Source organism: Diadema setosum, chromosome 19, assembly GCF_964275005.1.
Source record: "Diadema setosum chromosome 19, eeDiaSeto1, whole genome shotgun sequence".
Taxonomy (NCBI): domain Eukaryota; kingdom Metazoa; phylum Echinodermata; class Echinoidea; order Diadematoida; family Diadematidae; genus Diadema; species Diadema setosum.
This window is the reverse complement of record NC_092703.1, coordinates 14,803,391-14,821,754: the sequence shown is the minus strand read 5'-3', so window position 1 is coordinate 14,821,754 and position 18,364 is coordinate 14,803,391. Positions and strand designations below refer to the sequence as shown.

The following is an 18,364-nucleotide window of genomic DNA, read 5'->3' as shown; positions in this document are numbered from 1 at the left end:
CTTGCCGTTGCCAAAGATTCCAGAAAGAAACGTAGAGAGAGAGTGGAAGGATTATTACAATGTATCACAGAAGCAGTCCTTCACAGAGAGAAAAAAAAAAATGAAGAAAATCAGCAATATTAATAACATTGTAAAGAATACTATGTGTACTGTCTGAACTATTCAAAAAGAGTTTACAGTGATCATAGATTTGACACTTGAGACAACAAGTATTCAGTAGAATTTGGACATTTTTCTTCTTTTCGCTCACTAATAGTATAATAGGACGTTGAGTCAGAGACAAAAACTTTTCTTATTTTTCTTTCTTAGTGATACATGTGAGAATGTGTCTTGCAAAGTAGCAAAACCAGAACTAAGTCTACAAACGGCATTGCCACTTTTTTTATGTTGGCTGTTCAGTGCAATCAAATTGATGTATAGTGATTATATAACAAGTTAATCAGTTTACATGTACATTGTAATGAATACGAAAGTGTGTCTAGATAAATTTGCTAAATACATTATATATATATATATATATATACATATATATATATCCATAATTCAAAATGCTACACTACATGGTGATGATGCGATGTTGTTAGCTGATCATAGGAAATTAAGAATATTGATATTTAGATAAGAGTATAGAGAAATATATATGAATGTATTATAATACCAAATCCGTTTTACTGTGGCTCTTTTCACTGTGTTACTGGTTTGAAGAAAAAAACACATACAAAATAAATATATTATATAAATATTATAAATATATCTGAAAACCTGAATATGAAAATATGAACTGTAGTTTATGATGTTACTGTCAAGTTTGGACAGTTTTTTCTTGTACTCAATTTAAGAAATAAGAAAAAATGTCAATGTTTTGTGTTGCAAAAAAAAAAAAAAGATTCTTGTACAGAATGTGTTTAGAATGTACTGTAAATGTAGGCACGTACCAATTAAAACACAGTATATTCACGCATTACTCTATATACTTGTCTTGGTGTCATAATTCCTATGTACTGAACGAACGGAGCAGAGCGGTTGTTGCTGTACGTGCTGGGGTAACCTGTGCATATTGTCACTCCTGTAGAAGCAACCCATCCCACAATATAATGCAGTGTGACTGGGCAGGGGCATAGCGGCATAGTCATACACTTGTAATGTTCAGCAGGAGGTCCCCAGTTCAAATCCCACCAAGTGTCTATGTCCTTGGACAAGATAGATTTTTACCCATCATGTCATTCTTGTCCTTCTCAAACCAGAAATGGAAATGGGTACTAGAAGATAGAAATGGTACCTGGTATTAAATGCTAGGGTAAAAATGGAGCTAGTACAGCGTAGCTCCATGGGGTAATGATAATGGCCCTCTGATAGAACAGTGGCAACACTGATAAAGGCTCTGTAGCCTTGATAATAAATAAATAAATCAGTAATTATGATGATAATATAATAATAATAATAATAATAATAATAATAATAATAATAGTAATAATGATAATAATAATAATAATAAAGATTATGGTTATGATGATAAGAATTATGTTATCATCATCAACTTTAACAACATTGTAAAAATCAAATAAGTTAAAGAAGAAAAAAAAACATTTAAATTCATTCAAATTAGACACAAAAAAAGGAGTTGTCTAATTTCAAAGTTCTATGTGTTTGGGGGAAAAAGTGGCGTATCAGTCAACATCGGTACACAACTCGTATGAGGTGTTGATGCCATTACCCTTACAAGTTCGCTAATGACCTGCACACATATCTCGACTCAATTTTCTTTTTCTGATTTGTCCCTTTTTTAAGGAAATCTAGCAGATTTAATTTTAGTCCCTTCCCATCTGAATTTGATAGTTAATATTGGAAATTTGCTGATGACTTTGCAGTGATCAAGTTAAAGTAGGCGGTATTCAGGGAAAATCCCGTATTAAAGGGAAGAACCAGTTCTGATTGAGGTGAATTTTGAGGTCTCCAACATTTTTTGATGATGATTTTTTTTTTTTTTTTTTTTTTTTTTTTACATGAGAAACCTCTGAAATATGAAAGAGCATATAATTCTAAGAGGAAATCAAAGTTTATTTGATGAAAATGGGTTTTGGAATGGCTGAGATATGCAAAACAAAGCTATCCTAATAAAAGATGGAACCTACAAAAGATGGAACCTACCCTTTATTAGGATCGCTTTGTTTTACTATGTTTTTGGATATCTCAACTCTTTCAAAACCGATATTCAGCAATTCAGAATTCCTCTTCGAATTGTATGCTGTTTAACATTTCATAAATTCGTTTTAAAGGATATCACAAAAAAAAAGTAAAAGTTTTTGCCGCCGACAAAGATTCTGCTAGGATCGAAAACTCGGGCCCCTTTTGACTCTATTTTACTCCATGGGCTCGCAACTAATGGATAAGCAGTTTTCAGCAGCTTTTTTTGCTATATATTGATACAAAAAAAAAAGTTAAAAGCTGAATTTTCATCTCAGCCAATACTATACTATCCCTTTATTTATGAAGCTTGCTTTGATACGAGGTCCCGCTCTATAGTGAGGTGAGTACCCCCTTCAGATTTTTCATTGCTGTATTTAGCTGATTTCTCTTTTAGTATGTTTCAAAAATATTCTTTAGTATATTTCAAAAAGGTACTGGTTATAACGAGGTAAAATATGCAGTCCCTGCTCTCCCTTTATACTGTACAACCAGAATTGTTTGCATGCATTTAAAGGCATTATTTCCCATTTACAGATGAAACTAAATCCTAGCTTTAGTGCTTCAAAATAGTTCTAACTGATAACTTGAACATTTTTTAAATCACTGCTCCCAATGATAAACATTATGTTTAATTTTGCGAGAACCAAGATTTGCAAAAATTAAAAAGCATACGAAAGTTCTTATTTGTGAATATTTCTTGCTCTACAGTGCATGTGATGTATGGGACGTCGATTGTTGAGTTATTGACCAAGAACACAATTTTGTTTTTACTTTTTATTCAAAATATCCACTTTCTCTCAAATCTTGTTTAGATTGTAATTTCAGTCCATTACACACATTAATCCTTGAGAACTTGATTCTGCACATACACATTTGCATATTTTAATCCAGATAATCCAGACATCAGCATGATTTATAAAAATCTGTAGGACAGTGTCTTTACCAACAATAAGAGTCAAGATATTACTAGAGAGTTTGAATGCCAAAATAAATGCCATCTTCTAATCTTTTAAGGTAAGGCCATCATTTACATAGAGAAAAAAATATCTTCAATGACACTTCACTCAATTCATAGCAAGAAATATATTCTTATTTTTGAAGACATCATTAAAATTATGTTTTATTTTCTTTCTTTTTTCAGCAGATTAAATCTGAAATATCTCAAATTGATGAAAATGGATGTACCTATTTTTGCATATAAAGTCTCTATATGTACTCAAAAAAAAAAAAAAAAATTGCATTTAAATGACAAACACTACATAATGGTGCACAAACCGATGGGGCAGATGCTTAAAACACAGGGTGCATTTGATACATGATTACAGCCAAATTTGTGCCCAGAAGAACAGACGATGTCTTTCAGAGATTATCCAAATAGTACGCTTTAGTGGCAGAAAGGCAAAAGGTTGCAGTCTGAAGTGTGATACAATGTAGGTGGTATGTTACCCCGTTGAGGACTACAAAAATTATAGTCCCGAGTATACTCGGGCAGGTGTCTATGGGAAATGTGTGTTGTAGCAAAATAAGTTCGTCCTCGACGGGTTAAGGCATACTGTTGTATTTATTCATTTCAGAAGCTTGAGTTACAATCCTGGTGGCACTCTCCATTGTGTGGCACATGCATTCATAGTAGTAGTAGTGATTAAGACTCGACTTCATAGACACTGAACTACACCTCTGACTGTAATGATGACTTAAGACTTTCAGATGAAATTATCTGGGATTTCTTTTACTTTGTTAAATAATTTGGTAAAATCCCGTAGGGTGTGGATATAACGTAGGCAAATGCGGTACTAAAAAAAAACACTAGAATTATCACTGAGGGTGATTAATACCCCTGCCCCTAGTGTTGCTTTATAGTATGTGATGTCATGAGGGCAATGATGTTAATACCAAGTTTGTGCACTTGTCGAATTGGAAACGGAATAGTTTTAGTTTACTGTACAATTACAGAGTTGACACTGAGTATAAAACTTACAGCAAATGGAAACATGCTTTCCCCCAGCACCACTACACTTAAAGACCATCATACACACCAAATTTGACCTTCATAGCTTGAATGGTTTATTTTGATACAAAAATGAGTGGTTACCATGGCAACACAGTTTCCTTAAACTAACACATTGGTGTCTTGCAAAACTACACTTCTAGATCATGATACATACTAAATTTGACTTTAATTGCTTGAATGATTGAAAAGTTATTAGATCTGCAAGGTTTTGGTAAAATTGCGGTTACCATGGCAACAGTTTGTGTGACAAACACAAAAATTATGTGTTCCACATCTATACCTCACGGCCATAATGCCCACCAAATTTGGTTTCAATTGCTTGAAAACTGGGGAAGAAGTTCACTCCACAGGATTTCTTTTTTAAAAATGCGGTTACCATGGCAACGCATTGTCCGATACAAATACAAAGGACATTTTGCAAAACTACACTCAAAGAGCATCATACACACCAAATCTCACTTGAATAGATTGAATGGTTCAATTTGATCCAAAAATGAGTGGTTACCATGGCAACACATTTTTCTTATATTAACACATTCATGTCTTGCATAACTACACCTCCCGATAATCATACATACTAAATTTGACCTTAATCGCTTGAATGATGTGGAAGTTATTCAATCCACGAGGTTTTGGTAAAATTATAGTTACCATGGCAATGCTTTGTCCGACAAACACAAAAATTATGTGTTGCACATCTATGCCTCAAGGCCATAATGCCTACCAAATTTGATTTCAATTGCTTCAAAACTGTCAGTGGAAGTTGTTCACTCCACAAGATTTCGAAGAAAACATGCGGTTACCATGGCAACACTTTGTCAAGTACAAACACAAAGAGTGTCTTGCATAACTACACCTATAGATCATCATAGATACCAATTTTGAAATTAATTGCTTAAATACTATGGAAGTTATTCAATCCACAAGGTTTTGGTAAAATTATGGTTACCATGGCAACGCATTGTCCGACAAACATTGATCCACATGATACATGAATTATTTCATAATTGGTAAAGCAGTGTGTATGGAGATAAAACAATTCATGAGCAATATAGACCGATGTTGCATCAGATTTGTGTAAGCATCTGCCCGACTTTCTTGTTTTATCTTGGTCATTTAGAGGATTTTTCTTTTTCCACAAAAGTCCTGGATATATGCATTACAAGATCTTGATGATGGAGACTAAAAGTTTCACTCTACAGGAGAGATGCTTGTTGGGTGAGATGGTTGATGCGTGCAAGAAGGTCCTTGATGTGAGGTTTGCTGTGACGAACTCTAGTTGACAGTCTTGCTATTTGCTCCTGAACCTGCATGGGAGCAACAAAAACAACAAAATTTAAAATGATTGACATGAGAAAGATAACATGTGTTCAAAAACTGTTGCAGTGTATACAGTAGCCTTTTTTTTTTTTTCAATCTTTCTGTTTCCATCTGATGTCCCAAAAGTCTCGGGGAGTGAGGACAAAGAACTGTTTTTCATTTATGCTGGAAATTAAGCTTCAAGCCCATTGATTACGATGAGATTTAATCTGCATTTTGCTTCAACACACAAAATGCAACGCTTCTACTCATATGACCGAAGTGAATGTGCAATTTCCCAAGAGACTTCATACATTGTAGGCGTCAAAAGGCATCTTCCGGGTACACCACAGTTCCCAATTGATTCCTACGACACTCCCACGTACTGTAGGTCTGCAGTCAATACACAGAGATTTGTAGTAACATCCCGAGAAATGTCTTGATTCCTTGCACACATATTCTGCATCTGATGCAGAAAAAAATGCCGATATAACATACATGCAATTTGCTTCCGCAAGCTTTCCTAAATCCTGTTAGCGCTCTAGTGGATGCCAGCCTTTGAACAGTTTACAAGTCAGTAGATGCTCATAACCAGAGACCCTGATAACAGGTGCTCCTAGAACTGGTGATAACTGTGGTGTGTACGCACTATACTACCACTAACAATTCTTGCCGTTAGATAAAATAAATATTCTGGCATAAATTGATGAAGACAATATAATATCTCTCCCACCTGCTGGAGTTCATCTCCAAGGAGAATGGCAGCGCTGTCCTCCGTCGTCCTGGACAGATTCAGCTCCTTCATCCAGCCCAGCAGTTCTGCCTCCTGGCTGCGTAGCTTTCTGGGAGCGAAATCACATGGAAGCATGCAAAGATCAAAATCAGATTAATATGAGAGCATAGTTTCATGCCGCATGTATACTGAACTCACTGGCTTCAGGTGCTTGAAACACACACAGACGTGCATCTTCATCATGTATTTGTCCACCACTTGTCAGATTGATTTCACATGCCCTTCAAATACTTAGAAAAATCTAGATTTCATTTACAATCTGAACAAGTATGTCAATTTTTTTTTTTTGTGTGTGTAGGACATGATACATATCTTCCATGCCTCTTGAATTAGGTATTTTATGTAGGCCTATATTTAGCTCTTGTTAAATTTTATAGAGAAATACAGACCAGTAAGTCATGGAGAGTAGAGTGAGTACACAAATATTCACTGGCTTTGAAGACAATGAGAGACAAGGATTACTTTGAGTTGTTAAAATCATTAAGGGGGTGGTATGGTTAGGGCTAGGGTACAGGTGTGGGAGTGGGAGAAAGATTAAAGATGGGGTGGGGGAGGGAGAAGGGTTAAAACTGACTTGACAAAGATTTCAAAATCTCACTTGAGCTCTGCCTTGGCACTCTGGAAGTCCACCAGCGTCTCTCGGAGGGTCTGGATCTCGCCGTAAACCACCTCCTCCCCCGAGACGCCCTCTCTCTGCTGCCCCTCCCTGAATGGGGCTGTCCAATTGGTCCCCTCTCCGATGGAGGTCATCTCTGGGGCGATGGTGGAAGGGGGAGCTTCATCAGGTACTGTACCACCACCATGATGCACTCTCTGAGGGTTGCCTAGCAACAGAAGTGATGAGGGTTGTTTTGTTGTTTGTTTTGTTTTGTTTTGTTTTGTTGTTTTGTTTTTGTTTCTTTTTTTTATAAAGGAACGGTACAGTTTTGGTTGAGATGGGATTCAGATTTTAAGATCTTGTGAGATGATTAGAAACCACTCATGAAATATCACAGAGCATACAAATCTAATAGGAATTCAAAGTTTATTTGATGCAAATAAGTTTTGAAGTGGCTGAGATATCCAAAAACAAAGTATAACAAGGAGACTACTTTGTTCAGTATTTCATATAATTGTTTTCTGAGTTATCTTGCAAAAGCTTAAAACCTGAATTCTCATCTCAACCAAAACTATACCATTCCTTCACATCATTGTTTTCTAATTATCTTGCAAAAAGTTAAAACCTGAATCCCCATCTCAAGCAATACCATACCATCCCTTTATAAAATGTCCTCACAACTGTAATGTAGCTAACAAGTACAGGGGAACCCTGATACAACGAGCCAGCTTACAATGAGGGAACCGCTTTAAGCGAGGTGAATTTGGCGATACCAATTTTCCATTGCTGTGTTTAGCTGGTCTCTTTTTCAGTATGCTTACGAGGAGGTACGGGGTGCAAAAAGGTAAAATCTGCGGTCCCGGCAACCTCATCATAACGTGGTTTCCCAGTAGTGGTCCTTATTTGCAGAGCATCGTGAAGATAACAATGAGAAATCAACTCACTTTTGGCTGTGCAAGAACTTATATGGCATATGTCAAGATATTCACCACAAGGCAATATGCATTATGCTTTATAGAAGGAACAAATTTGGGCACTCAGCACACATACTCTTCCATAACAGCATATACAAGTTGCTTTTCATTCATTCATTCATTCATTTTCCACTTCAAACATAAAAATATAAATACAAATTTTTACAGTACAATGCCCACCAAATGAAATGTATAAGTTTGCAAAACATTTTGAGGATATGAAAGTACTGGAAATGGGGAGGAATGCTAAAAAAAAAAAAAAAAAAAAAAAAAAAAAACAGTGCTTCTAGGATGCATTCCCCAAAAAACATAATAGTAAAAATTACATGTTTACTATTGCCGTCTCTGCATCTGTACTTGCACAGACTTCTCACAGCACAGAGCATCCACACCCTTTACAACAATTATATTAACATACTGACCACACACACTGGCTGGGAAGAAAACACAGTCAAACCTGTCTACAGCAGCCACCCAAAGGGACAAAAAGTGGCCTTTATAGACAGGCGTCCACTACAGACAGATTAGACTGTTAGTATGACATACCTGAAGTGAATGCAGATGGTGGAAGTAAGAGGGGAGATTTGGGTAGTACTCCACTTTTGATATCACCTCTGTCCTTTCTTCTACTTTGAACATTCTCTCTATGTCCCTCTCTGCCAGTATTGTCACTGTTTTCCGAGTCAGTGCCCCTCATGGATGGTTTGGCACTACCTCCAATATAAAGTGGAACATTCCCCTGAGATTGCATGGGCACTGTGATTGGCTGTTTGTCTGATGGTTGGGAGACTCCTCTTGTGGCAGAGGGGAGAACACGTCCAATCACATTTGCAGTGGTTTTTTTACTATCGATGCTCATTAGTAATGCTCTTGACTTGTGAGCTGAAGACATATCACTGGTTAAGTGTCCCTCCATTCCTGGCAAGATGGTGCTACCTCTACTGTCAAATGGAATGCCCTCTTGAGCCACCTGTGGGACTAGCAACGCATGGCTGGAGGCAGCAGTGGAAGCAACTATTTCTGTCTGGGAAGGGGGGGCCTGATGAACTGACGGATGATCCTCAAACTCTTCGTCCCTTTGAATAGTTGATAAGCCTAGGTGCTCATGTGTCCCTCTGCAATCAAACCCAGCACAAACTCAACAGTAATCTAAAATTCCTTATTCCTACATGGACTTTCTGTCATTATAATAGCATTTTCAAAACAGAACGAAATCATTATGTGTCCCTTCCAAATGTGCAACAGCAACACTTAAAAGAGGGACTCAATGATGTCAAAGAATAAAAGAAAAATGTGTTTGAACAGAAGCAAAAACTCTCTATATGAACTTGGACTGCCTCTCATAGAACTACATCGTTTTTCTCTTGTAGAAAGGCTTACCTCGCTTGTTCAGTTATATCATGCCTTCTCAACATCTAACTACCACTTGAAGATTCTACAGCTGTTGTGAACTTGTGTCTGACCATGATTATCAAACAACCTTTCCTGACCTTCTAAAGACAACTGAAGTTCAAATACAACATTTACAAACTCACAAAGGTGCAGAAGCAGGCTGTGCCCACAAGCCCTCTCTTTGAAGGGAGTCTCGCAGGAAATCCGGCCGCCTCGGCTGGGCACGAACTCTGCCCGTCACTGGTCTACTGCTGGTGGAGAATGAAATATAAAACATGGCTCTTATTGACAAGAGTGTTCATTTACGACTGCCTAGCTCAAGACCCACAAAAAGAAGTCACAGATTAGGACTCTCTGTAAGGAACAAAATAGTCATTAGAGTTGACCTACTCAATTTTTTAAAGTTTGTCTCACCTGGGAGAGTAATCTCTATCTACCTACTGCCAAAATTTGGTGGCTTAAAACAAGCCAAATTATAGATATTAGCAGTTTTCTGGACCATATTTTTTCAGACAGGCACTGATATCACTGTGATTTTCATTGATACTTCTGCACAGCATGCTGGAGTTACCCTAATCTTAAAATCCTCTTTTTTCCCCTTTCCTATGAAACTGCAACTCCTAACTCTCTTCTATTTCAATCACTTTTTGAATGGGTTAGGATAATAAAATTCAAACAAGTTATATATCATTCTAAACCTTAGAGCTTACTCTTTAAAAGTCTGCGGAGAAAAGTAAAAATCATTTGGGCTAACTTTTGTGGGTTTTGAGCCGGGCGGTCATGTTTTATCACCTGTTTGAGAGTGCTACAAAGCAGTCACATCACAAATTTGGGATGACCCAGTCACTGATGTTTTTATATCTTATGACAGTCTAGTAAACATGTAAACATGCACTTTAGCTAAAACATGGATGTGGCTATAGCCAGAAACTAAAAGACGTTGAAAGATTGCAAAGTCCAAGTACAAACTACAAGCTATACCTCTCATAAATCCAGTAATTTTTTCCTTTAAAAGCATTTGCACACTTTGCATACTTTTGCACCTATCTTTTTAATATGGAGGCCTTTGAAGGGTTTGCTTTCGAGGAACAGTAGGCTCACTCACCACAAACCATCAGCTGATGTAAGGCCTGTCTCTACTCCAGGTGTTCCTCTCCGACTGCTGACCGACTTGCTCCATACTGGAGGAGGATGCGATGAGAGTTGTGTGGGAGCAAGCTTCAATGCTCGGACCACATCTTTATGCTCCTCCATCTCAGACTTGGCACCAACCGGCGCCATCTCGTCTTTGAATCTCACTCTGCGACTCGAATGTCGTGGATTCCGTGGTCGCCTGCCCCCAAGCCTGGCGGCCACGGTTTTCTCTCGCCAACGAGCGGCAAAGCGTCGCACCGCCTGATAGGATTTGTAGGAAGTCTGCGAGTGGAAAATGCACAGAGCAAAGCAACAACTTGTGAACCACACAACCTGAAATCGTGCACAACTTTCACATACATCCGTAAACATAATCATGTAATTTTTGATACATCAATAAAGACATCACTTAACCTGTTAGTTGAGGACAGGCTGATTTTGCTATAATATAAATTTCCCATACATACCAGACCGAGTACACTCGGGACTAGTCTGCAACGAGTTAAAAATGTGTTGTTCTTTAAGACATTTGATAAATCAACCGTCATTGTTATCCAGGACAACAAAATGGCTCTCCCAATATCCACCGCTTTTTCATCATCATTATCATCATCAACATCATCACCATCCTCATTATTGTCATCATAATAACGATGATAATTATTATTCACATTTATAAAGCACATAATAATCATGCATTCTCTCTGCACTTGACATATAGTAAGGTTACTTAAATGTAATTTGGCAAGATTTTTTTAGAGAGTATCAAACTTATACATTTTTGGAAAGCTTATTGTATAAGAAATTGGGAAAACAATGTTTCCATTTACCCCAATACTTATATGGCCGCCATATTGGATTTTGGGCATAAAAGGGTTATAGGAATTGTACTGCCAAATGAAAGGATGTACAAATGAGCTGGGAATAAAAGGGATTTCCATTGTCATGCCAAATGAAAGGGTGTACAATGTAGCTGAGAATAAAGGGGTTATAGAAACTGTCCTGCCAAATCAAAGGGACTACAGTGAGCTGCGAATAAAAGGGTTATAAAAACTGCCCTGCCAAATGAAAGGGGCCACAGTGAGCTGGGAATGACAGGGTTATAGAAACTGTTCTGCCACATGAAAGGGTATACACTGAGCTAGGAATAAAATGGTTATAGAAACAGTCCTGTCAAATGAAAGGGACTACAGTGAGCTAGGAATAAAATGGTTATAGAAACAGTCCTGTCAAATGAAAGGGACTACAGTGAGCTGGGAATAAAAGGGTTATAGAAACTGTCCTGCCACATGAAAGGGTCAGAACTGAGCTGGGAATAAAAGGGTTATAGAAACTGTCCTGCCAAATGAAAGGGACTACAGTGAGCTGGGAATAAAAGGGTTATAGAAACTGTCCTTTCTAATGAAAGGTTTTACACTGAGCTGGGAATAAAAGGTTTATAGAAACTGTCATAGCAAATGAAAGTGTTTACACAGAGCTGGGAATAAAAGCGTTATAAAAACTGTCCTGCCAAATGAAAGGGTCTACACCAAGCTGGGAATAAAAGGGTTATAGAAACTGTCTTGCCAAATGAAAGGGTCTATACTGAGCTGGACAATAAAAGGGCTATAGAAACTGTCCTGGCGAATAAAATGGACTACACTGAGCTGGGAATAAAAGGGTTATAGAAACTGTCCTGCCAAATGAAAGGGACTACAGTGAGCTGGGAATAAAAGGGTTTTAGAAACTGTCCTGCCAAATGAAAGGGTTTACACTGAGCTGAGAATAAAAGGGTTTTAGAAACTGTCCTGCCAAATGAAAGGGTCTACACTGAGCTGGGAATAAAAGGGTTATAGAAACTGTCCTGCCACATGAAAGGGACTACAGTGAGCTGGGAATAAAAGGGTTATAGAAACTGTCCTGCTAAATGAAAGGGTCTACACTGGTTTAGGAATAAAAGTGGTGTAGAAATTGTCCTGCAAAAGTAAAGGGTTGACACTGAGCTGGGAATAAAAGGCTTATAGAAACTGCTCTGTTAAATGAAAGGGTCTACACTGAGCTGGTAATAAAAGGGTTATAGAAATTGTCCTTTCTAATGAAAGGTTTTACACTGAGCTGGGAATAAGAGGGTTATAGAAACTGTCCTTTCTAATGAAAGGTTTTACACTGAGCTGGGAATAAAAGGGTTATAGAAACTGTCCTTTCTAATGAAAGGTTTTACACTGAGCTGGGAATAAAAGGTTTATAGAAACTGTCATAGCAAATGAAAGTGTTTACACAGAGCTGGGAATAAAAGCGTTATAAAAACTGTCCTGCCAAATGAAAGGGTCTACACCAAGCTGGGAATAAAAGGGTTATAGAAACTGTCCTGCCAAATAAAATGGACTACACTGAGCTGGGAATAAAAGGGTTATAGAAATTGTCCTTTCTAATGAAAGGTTTTACACTGAGCTGGGAATAAAAGGGTTATATAAACTGTCCTGCCAAATGAAAGGGTTTACACTGAGCTGGGAATAAAAGGGTTATATAAACTGTCCTGCCAAATGAAAGGGTCTACACTGAGCTGGGAATAAAAGGGTTATAGAAACTGTCCTGCCAAATGAAAGGGACTACAGTGAGCTGGGAATAAAAGGGTTATAGAAACTGTCCTGCCAAATGAAAGGGTCTACACTGAGCTGGTAATAAAAGGGTTATAGAAATTGTCCTTTCTAATGAAAGGTTTTACACTGAGCTGGGAATAAGAGGGTTATAGAAACTGTCCTTTCTAATGAAAGGTTTTACACTGAGCTGGGAATAAAAGGGTTATAGAAACTGTCCTTTCTAATGAAAGGTTTTACACTGAGCTGGGAATAAAAGGTTTATAGAAACTGTCATAGCAAATGAAAGTGTTTACACAGAGCTGGGAATAAAAGCGTTATAAAAACTGTCCTGCCAAATGAAAGGGTCTACACCAAGCTGGGAATAAAAGGGTTATAGAAACTGTCCTGCCAAATAAAATGGACTACACTGAGCTGGGAATAAAAGGGTTATAGAAATTGTCCTTTCTAATGAAAGGTTTTACACTGAGCTGGGAATAAAAGGGTTATATAAACTGTCCTGCCAAATGAAAGGGTTTACACTGAGCTGGGAATAAAAGGGTTATATAAACTGTCCTGCCAAATGAAAGGGTCTACACTGAGCTGGGAATAAAAGGGTTATAGAAACTGTCCTGCCAAATGAAAGGGACTACAGTGAGCTGGGAATAAAAGGGTTATAGAAACTGTCCTGCCAAATGAAAGGGTCTACACTGGTTTAGGCATAAAAGTGGTGTAGAAATTGTCCTGCAAAATTAAAGGGTTGACACTGAGCTGGGAATAAAAGGCTTATAGAAACTGCTCTGCTAAATGAAAGGGTCTACACTGAGCTGGTAATAAAAGGGTTATAGAAATTGTCCTTTCTAATGAAAGGTTTTACACTGAGCTGGGAATAAGAGGGTTATAGAAACTGTCCTGCCAAATGAAAGGATCTATACTGAGCTGAGAATAAAAGCAGTATAGAAACTGTCCTGCCAAATGAGGGGATCTACACTGAGCTACAACTAGATCATCCTCCTGCGCATGCATTCCCTACTGGTCAGTGCACGCTTAGGCAATCAGCGGTTTCAGGTTCAGCGCACAGCCACAGGGTTCGGTTTTCGGTCTGCAGGGTGGTGAGTGGGCGACAGACGAACCCTGTAATGTGCTTCAACTGTTTCATGCAGCACGAAAACCCATATATAGGACTGCATACTGCTTAGGCTATGGATTTTATATGGGTCACAAGTGACAGTGATCTCAATTTTTTCCCGACATAACTGTGCACCAAATGATACAGAAATGATATTTGGAACACAGTATGGATATACTACCATAAGTCATTATTATACAAAAGTTTCATTTTGGGGCAATGAAGGAAAATGTGAGAAAATATTAACACTGGTTTAGAGATCAAATTTTCTGTTTTGGAAGCTAAGTTTCGACATTATTTTCACAGGTTTATCCTCAATAAAACCAAAAATAACTAACATTGCGAGTTAGAGAATAGTTTCTCCTTCAATTTGCTGTATAGATTTGGCTTCTGAGACGAGATATTGCAATTGTCTTGCAACACTTCCCCAGCGGTTTTGCACACACAAGCTGTTTACTTTATGTAAATGAGGCTTCGAGGTTATCTATGCTCATGGCAAGTTAAGCACACTGTATCGCCGCGCCTGATTAGTAAGTACGCGCAAGAACTGCTATACGAAATGTCTCAACACACTTGTAACTAGGATCATTCCATTCTTTAGCCTAAAAAATGGTAGTTTAGCTGTCAAAATAAAAGCTCTATGTTACTTAGAAGTTGAGATATATTAACAAAACATTATTTATGGCGGCCATTTTGAAAAATCCAAGACGGCGGCCATAAATGTCTCGGGGCAAATGGAAACATTGTTTGTCTGATTACTTATACTGTAACCTTTCCAAAAATTTATAGTTTTCATACTCTCCACAAAAATCCAACGAAAGGTAAAATTAAAACATAAGGACCCGGACTACTAGTATAACATATACAATCAATCATGACATAATACATAAAATTGTCAATACTCCTCATCATCATCACCATCATTACCATCAATCACTACCAATCACCACCATCACCCCAACCACCATAATCAACACTGCCATCATCATTATCATCATCATCATCATCATCATCACTATCATCATCACCATCATTATCATCATCATCACTATTATCATCATCTTCATTATCACCATCATCGCAATCATCATCATCATGATAATCACCATCAACACCATTATCACCATCATCATCTCCATCATCATCATGATAATCATCATCAACATCACTATCAGCATCATCGTCGTCATCATCATCATCCCCACCACTACATCCCACCTGTGCATGATGCTGTGCCGCTATGGAGGCTCTCCTCTCCGCGAGGCTTGCTGCCACGCCCAGCCACTGCCTCACGCCTTCCCGGAGCAGCTCCTGCCTCCGCTGTGCCAGGGCTCCCGCGATCCGCTCCTTCTTTCGCCGCCGCTCCCCAGCATAGCAGACCCACGCGTGAATGACCCGCTGCTGAAGCCTCATGCTCCACAGCCAGAGCGCCACCACAGTCTTACGCTTTTCCTCTTGCGCCTGTGCAAACTGTGCAGATCACATTGAATCGACGAAGAACGCGAAGGGAAAATGCATGACTCAAAATCAGCATAAAGTAGTGAAATGCATTAGTCAATGTCAAGAAATTTGGCTGCTTTATTATCAGTCAACATATGACTGGCCAAAATGGTAGACTGTAGCATAATCTTTAATATGCATAATTTTTGCAGAATGCAGAATGCAGAATTTGACAATGACTCAAACGAGATCTTGACACACATCTACGCAGTGAATTGGCTTGTCAAACTACAAATCTTCTCACCTCTACGAAATAGCATATCGTCTGTTGAGAATGAGAAGGGCGTTAAGTTATGTTGAACACTATGGGTTTTGTGACAACTTAACACCCTTATCATTCTCAACCGACGATATATACACACTTCTCAACAACTTGTGTTGATATTGAGATTTTGATGGTGACTTTGACTGTTGATGCTTGATCTTTTATCAGGAGCGATCAAAGTCTTTATATTAATTGCCATTTCATACTTCAAAGAAGCATTTTCTGTTGTAAGAGGGCTAGGTGCATGGTATGATGAAATACTACAAAGAAGTTTGAAAGTTACTACATAAGAAGGACACTTTTGAACACTGGTCTGACGTAAGATTACAGCAAACGACACGGATAAGCACACAACTTGAACAGGCAGAACACTTGGACCTACAGGGGACTCCCATTAAAACAAACTCCTCTGGACCGGCAGTTTTCTTTCACTATATTGAAATTTTGTCACATCTGATCACATGACGTGTTTGAAGATATCTAGATAATTTTGGGCCCTGAATCTTACTTTGAAATTGTTGTATCCAGAATTTCGTTTTAACTGTGTACGTTATAACGGGAGTGCACTGTACAGACTTGGACACTTGAACACGCAGACAGACATACAGACAGACAGACACTCTGACCATTGTAGCGATCTCTCTGTGAAGGAGTGAAAGAATTACCTGATGCTTCCACCTGCTAAAGACCACAGCCTGCACCCTGACCCTGTTCAGCCAAGCTGCCTGTCTGGCTATCAGCTGCGGAATATATCAAATGTGGCAAATTGGCATGACAAGATGACATACGATTTCAAGAATGTGGCAGCAAGCACTGCTTTCATTTATGCAGAAAAGCACAAAGATCTGCGAGTGAAAAAGTTGGGGACGATGGTAGTTCCTGTTTGCTTCTTTTTGTTAGTTCTAGGGATCTTCGCAAGGGAGTCCTAAAAGAGAAACTTCCTAGATACCCACTGAAACCAGGAGGTGACAGTAGAGGCAGTTTTAAGCCAGTCTGTCCCAATAACACTTGGAGCATTCTGTCTTACAGTGAATGACCTGAAGAAAGTAACCAAAGTTCATGATGGGAATAGAGCACTCCATCTCAATGTGCCACTGATGAGTATCTGTCATTGACATTCCAGAGAATCACACTTTAAACAAACCTAAAAATATTCTTGCCTGCTGATTGGATGACAGCTTATCATATGACATTCACACACAAAAAAGTACCATTACACGCTTCACCTTTAAAGTTTGCAAATGGAGTTGAGCAGTTTTTGAAACGGCAAAATGTCACAGACCATGTAAAGACCGTATACATTAACCACTACTCCCATAGGCGCTTCATCAACTTCATAGTTTTCCATTGCCTTGCCATGAGAAATGGCCATTGCTATATTCAGGCCTTGACTTGGACCAGCAGAACTGCACACATCTGAGTTGTTGCATACAACAAATAATGAATAGCCTGTATTCACTTATTGCAACAAGATCTTGTGAGCTTTTGGTGAAAGACGGTAAAACTCTTGTCTCATTTTTCATCCCGCACAAAATCTTTCACCACTACACATACGAGCATTCACTACTTGTATTTTCAGATCTGGCTCTCTTCTATATCTCAATCAATGATATGCTCACAGCGATCTGTTGGCATTCAGAGGGGAAAAAAAAACAAACAAACAAACAACGACGAGCGGAGCTGGAGGCAAGAAAAAAAGTCCTCTATCTTACTGCTTTCTTCAGACAAAGAAGCCTGTAGTGCTGCCATCGCCGTAGACATTTCTTCCTCAGTTTGCAGGCATGGTGAGCCTCGGCGATTTCAACCTTCCTTCTCTCACGCGCTGCAGCATCCGATGCCTTACGCCAGGAGAAAAACATCCTCTGCAGCTTACCTACAGTGTAGTTTCATCAGGGAAGACAAAAAGAGAGAGGAGAGATAGATAGAGGGAGAGATAGAAAGATAAATGAGAGATAGATATATAGATAGATAGATAGATAGATAGATAGATAGATAGATAGATAGATAGATAGATAGATAGATAGAGATAGATAGATTGATAGATAGATAGATAGATTGATAGATATTGAGAGGGAGGGGGAGAGAGGGAGAGATAGAAAAATTGAGGAAATATAGATAGATAGATATTGAGAGGAAGAGAGATAGAGGGAGACAAAGATTGATAGACAGATAGATAGATGGATTGATAGATAGATAGATAGATAGATAGATAGATAGATAGATAGATAGATAGATAGATAGATAAATAGATAGACAGAGATATTGAGAGGGAGATAGAGAGAGCGAGAAATGGAAAGGAAGAGGAGAGAAACATAGAGGGAGAGATATTGAGAGAGATAGAGAGAGGGAGAGATAGAAAGATAGATAGATAGTTGGAGAGAGAGAGAGGTACAATGTAGATGGAGAGAGGAAGAGATAGAGAGATAGATAGGGAGAGGAAGAGGAGAGATAGAGCTGGTAACATACAAAAATTACCAGGACATCCACAGTTCATCAGACTTTTTTTTGGTCTCCAATCAAAGAAGGC

General features: G+C 38.4%; 1 protein-coding gene across 1 annotated transcript in view; it reads right to left on the bottom strand.

Annotated features, from left to right (window-relative positions):
* Positions 1–3,019: 3,019 nt before the first annotated feature.
* The window catches only part of LOC140242290 (protein SFI1 homolog), a 37,899-nt gene continuing 22,554 nt past the window's right edge, over positions 3,020–18,364 (bottom strand). The window contains exons 21-29 of the mRNA XM_072322033.1: positions 17,550–17,710; positions 16,503–16,577; positions 15,291–15,542; positions 10,360–10,670; positions 9,398–9,505; positions 8,409–8,977; positions 6,889–7,114; positions 6,231–6,339; positions 3,020–5,505 (exon numbers count right to left, since the gene is read on the bottom strand). Of these exons, the coding sequence (XP_072178134.1) occupies positions 5,395–5,505; positions 6,231–6,339; positions 6,889–7,114; positions 8,409–8,977; positions 9,398–9,505; positions 10,360–10,670; positions 15,291–15,542; positions 16,503–16,577; positions 17,550–17,710 (1,922 nt within the window). The 3' untranslated portion in view covers positions 3,020–5,394. The remainder of the gene's footprint in view (positions 5,506–6,230; positions 6,340–6,888; positions 7,115–8,408; positions 8,978–9,397; positions 9,506–10,359; positions 10,671–15,290; positions 15,543–16,502; positions 16,578–17,549; positions 17,711–18,364) is intronic.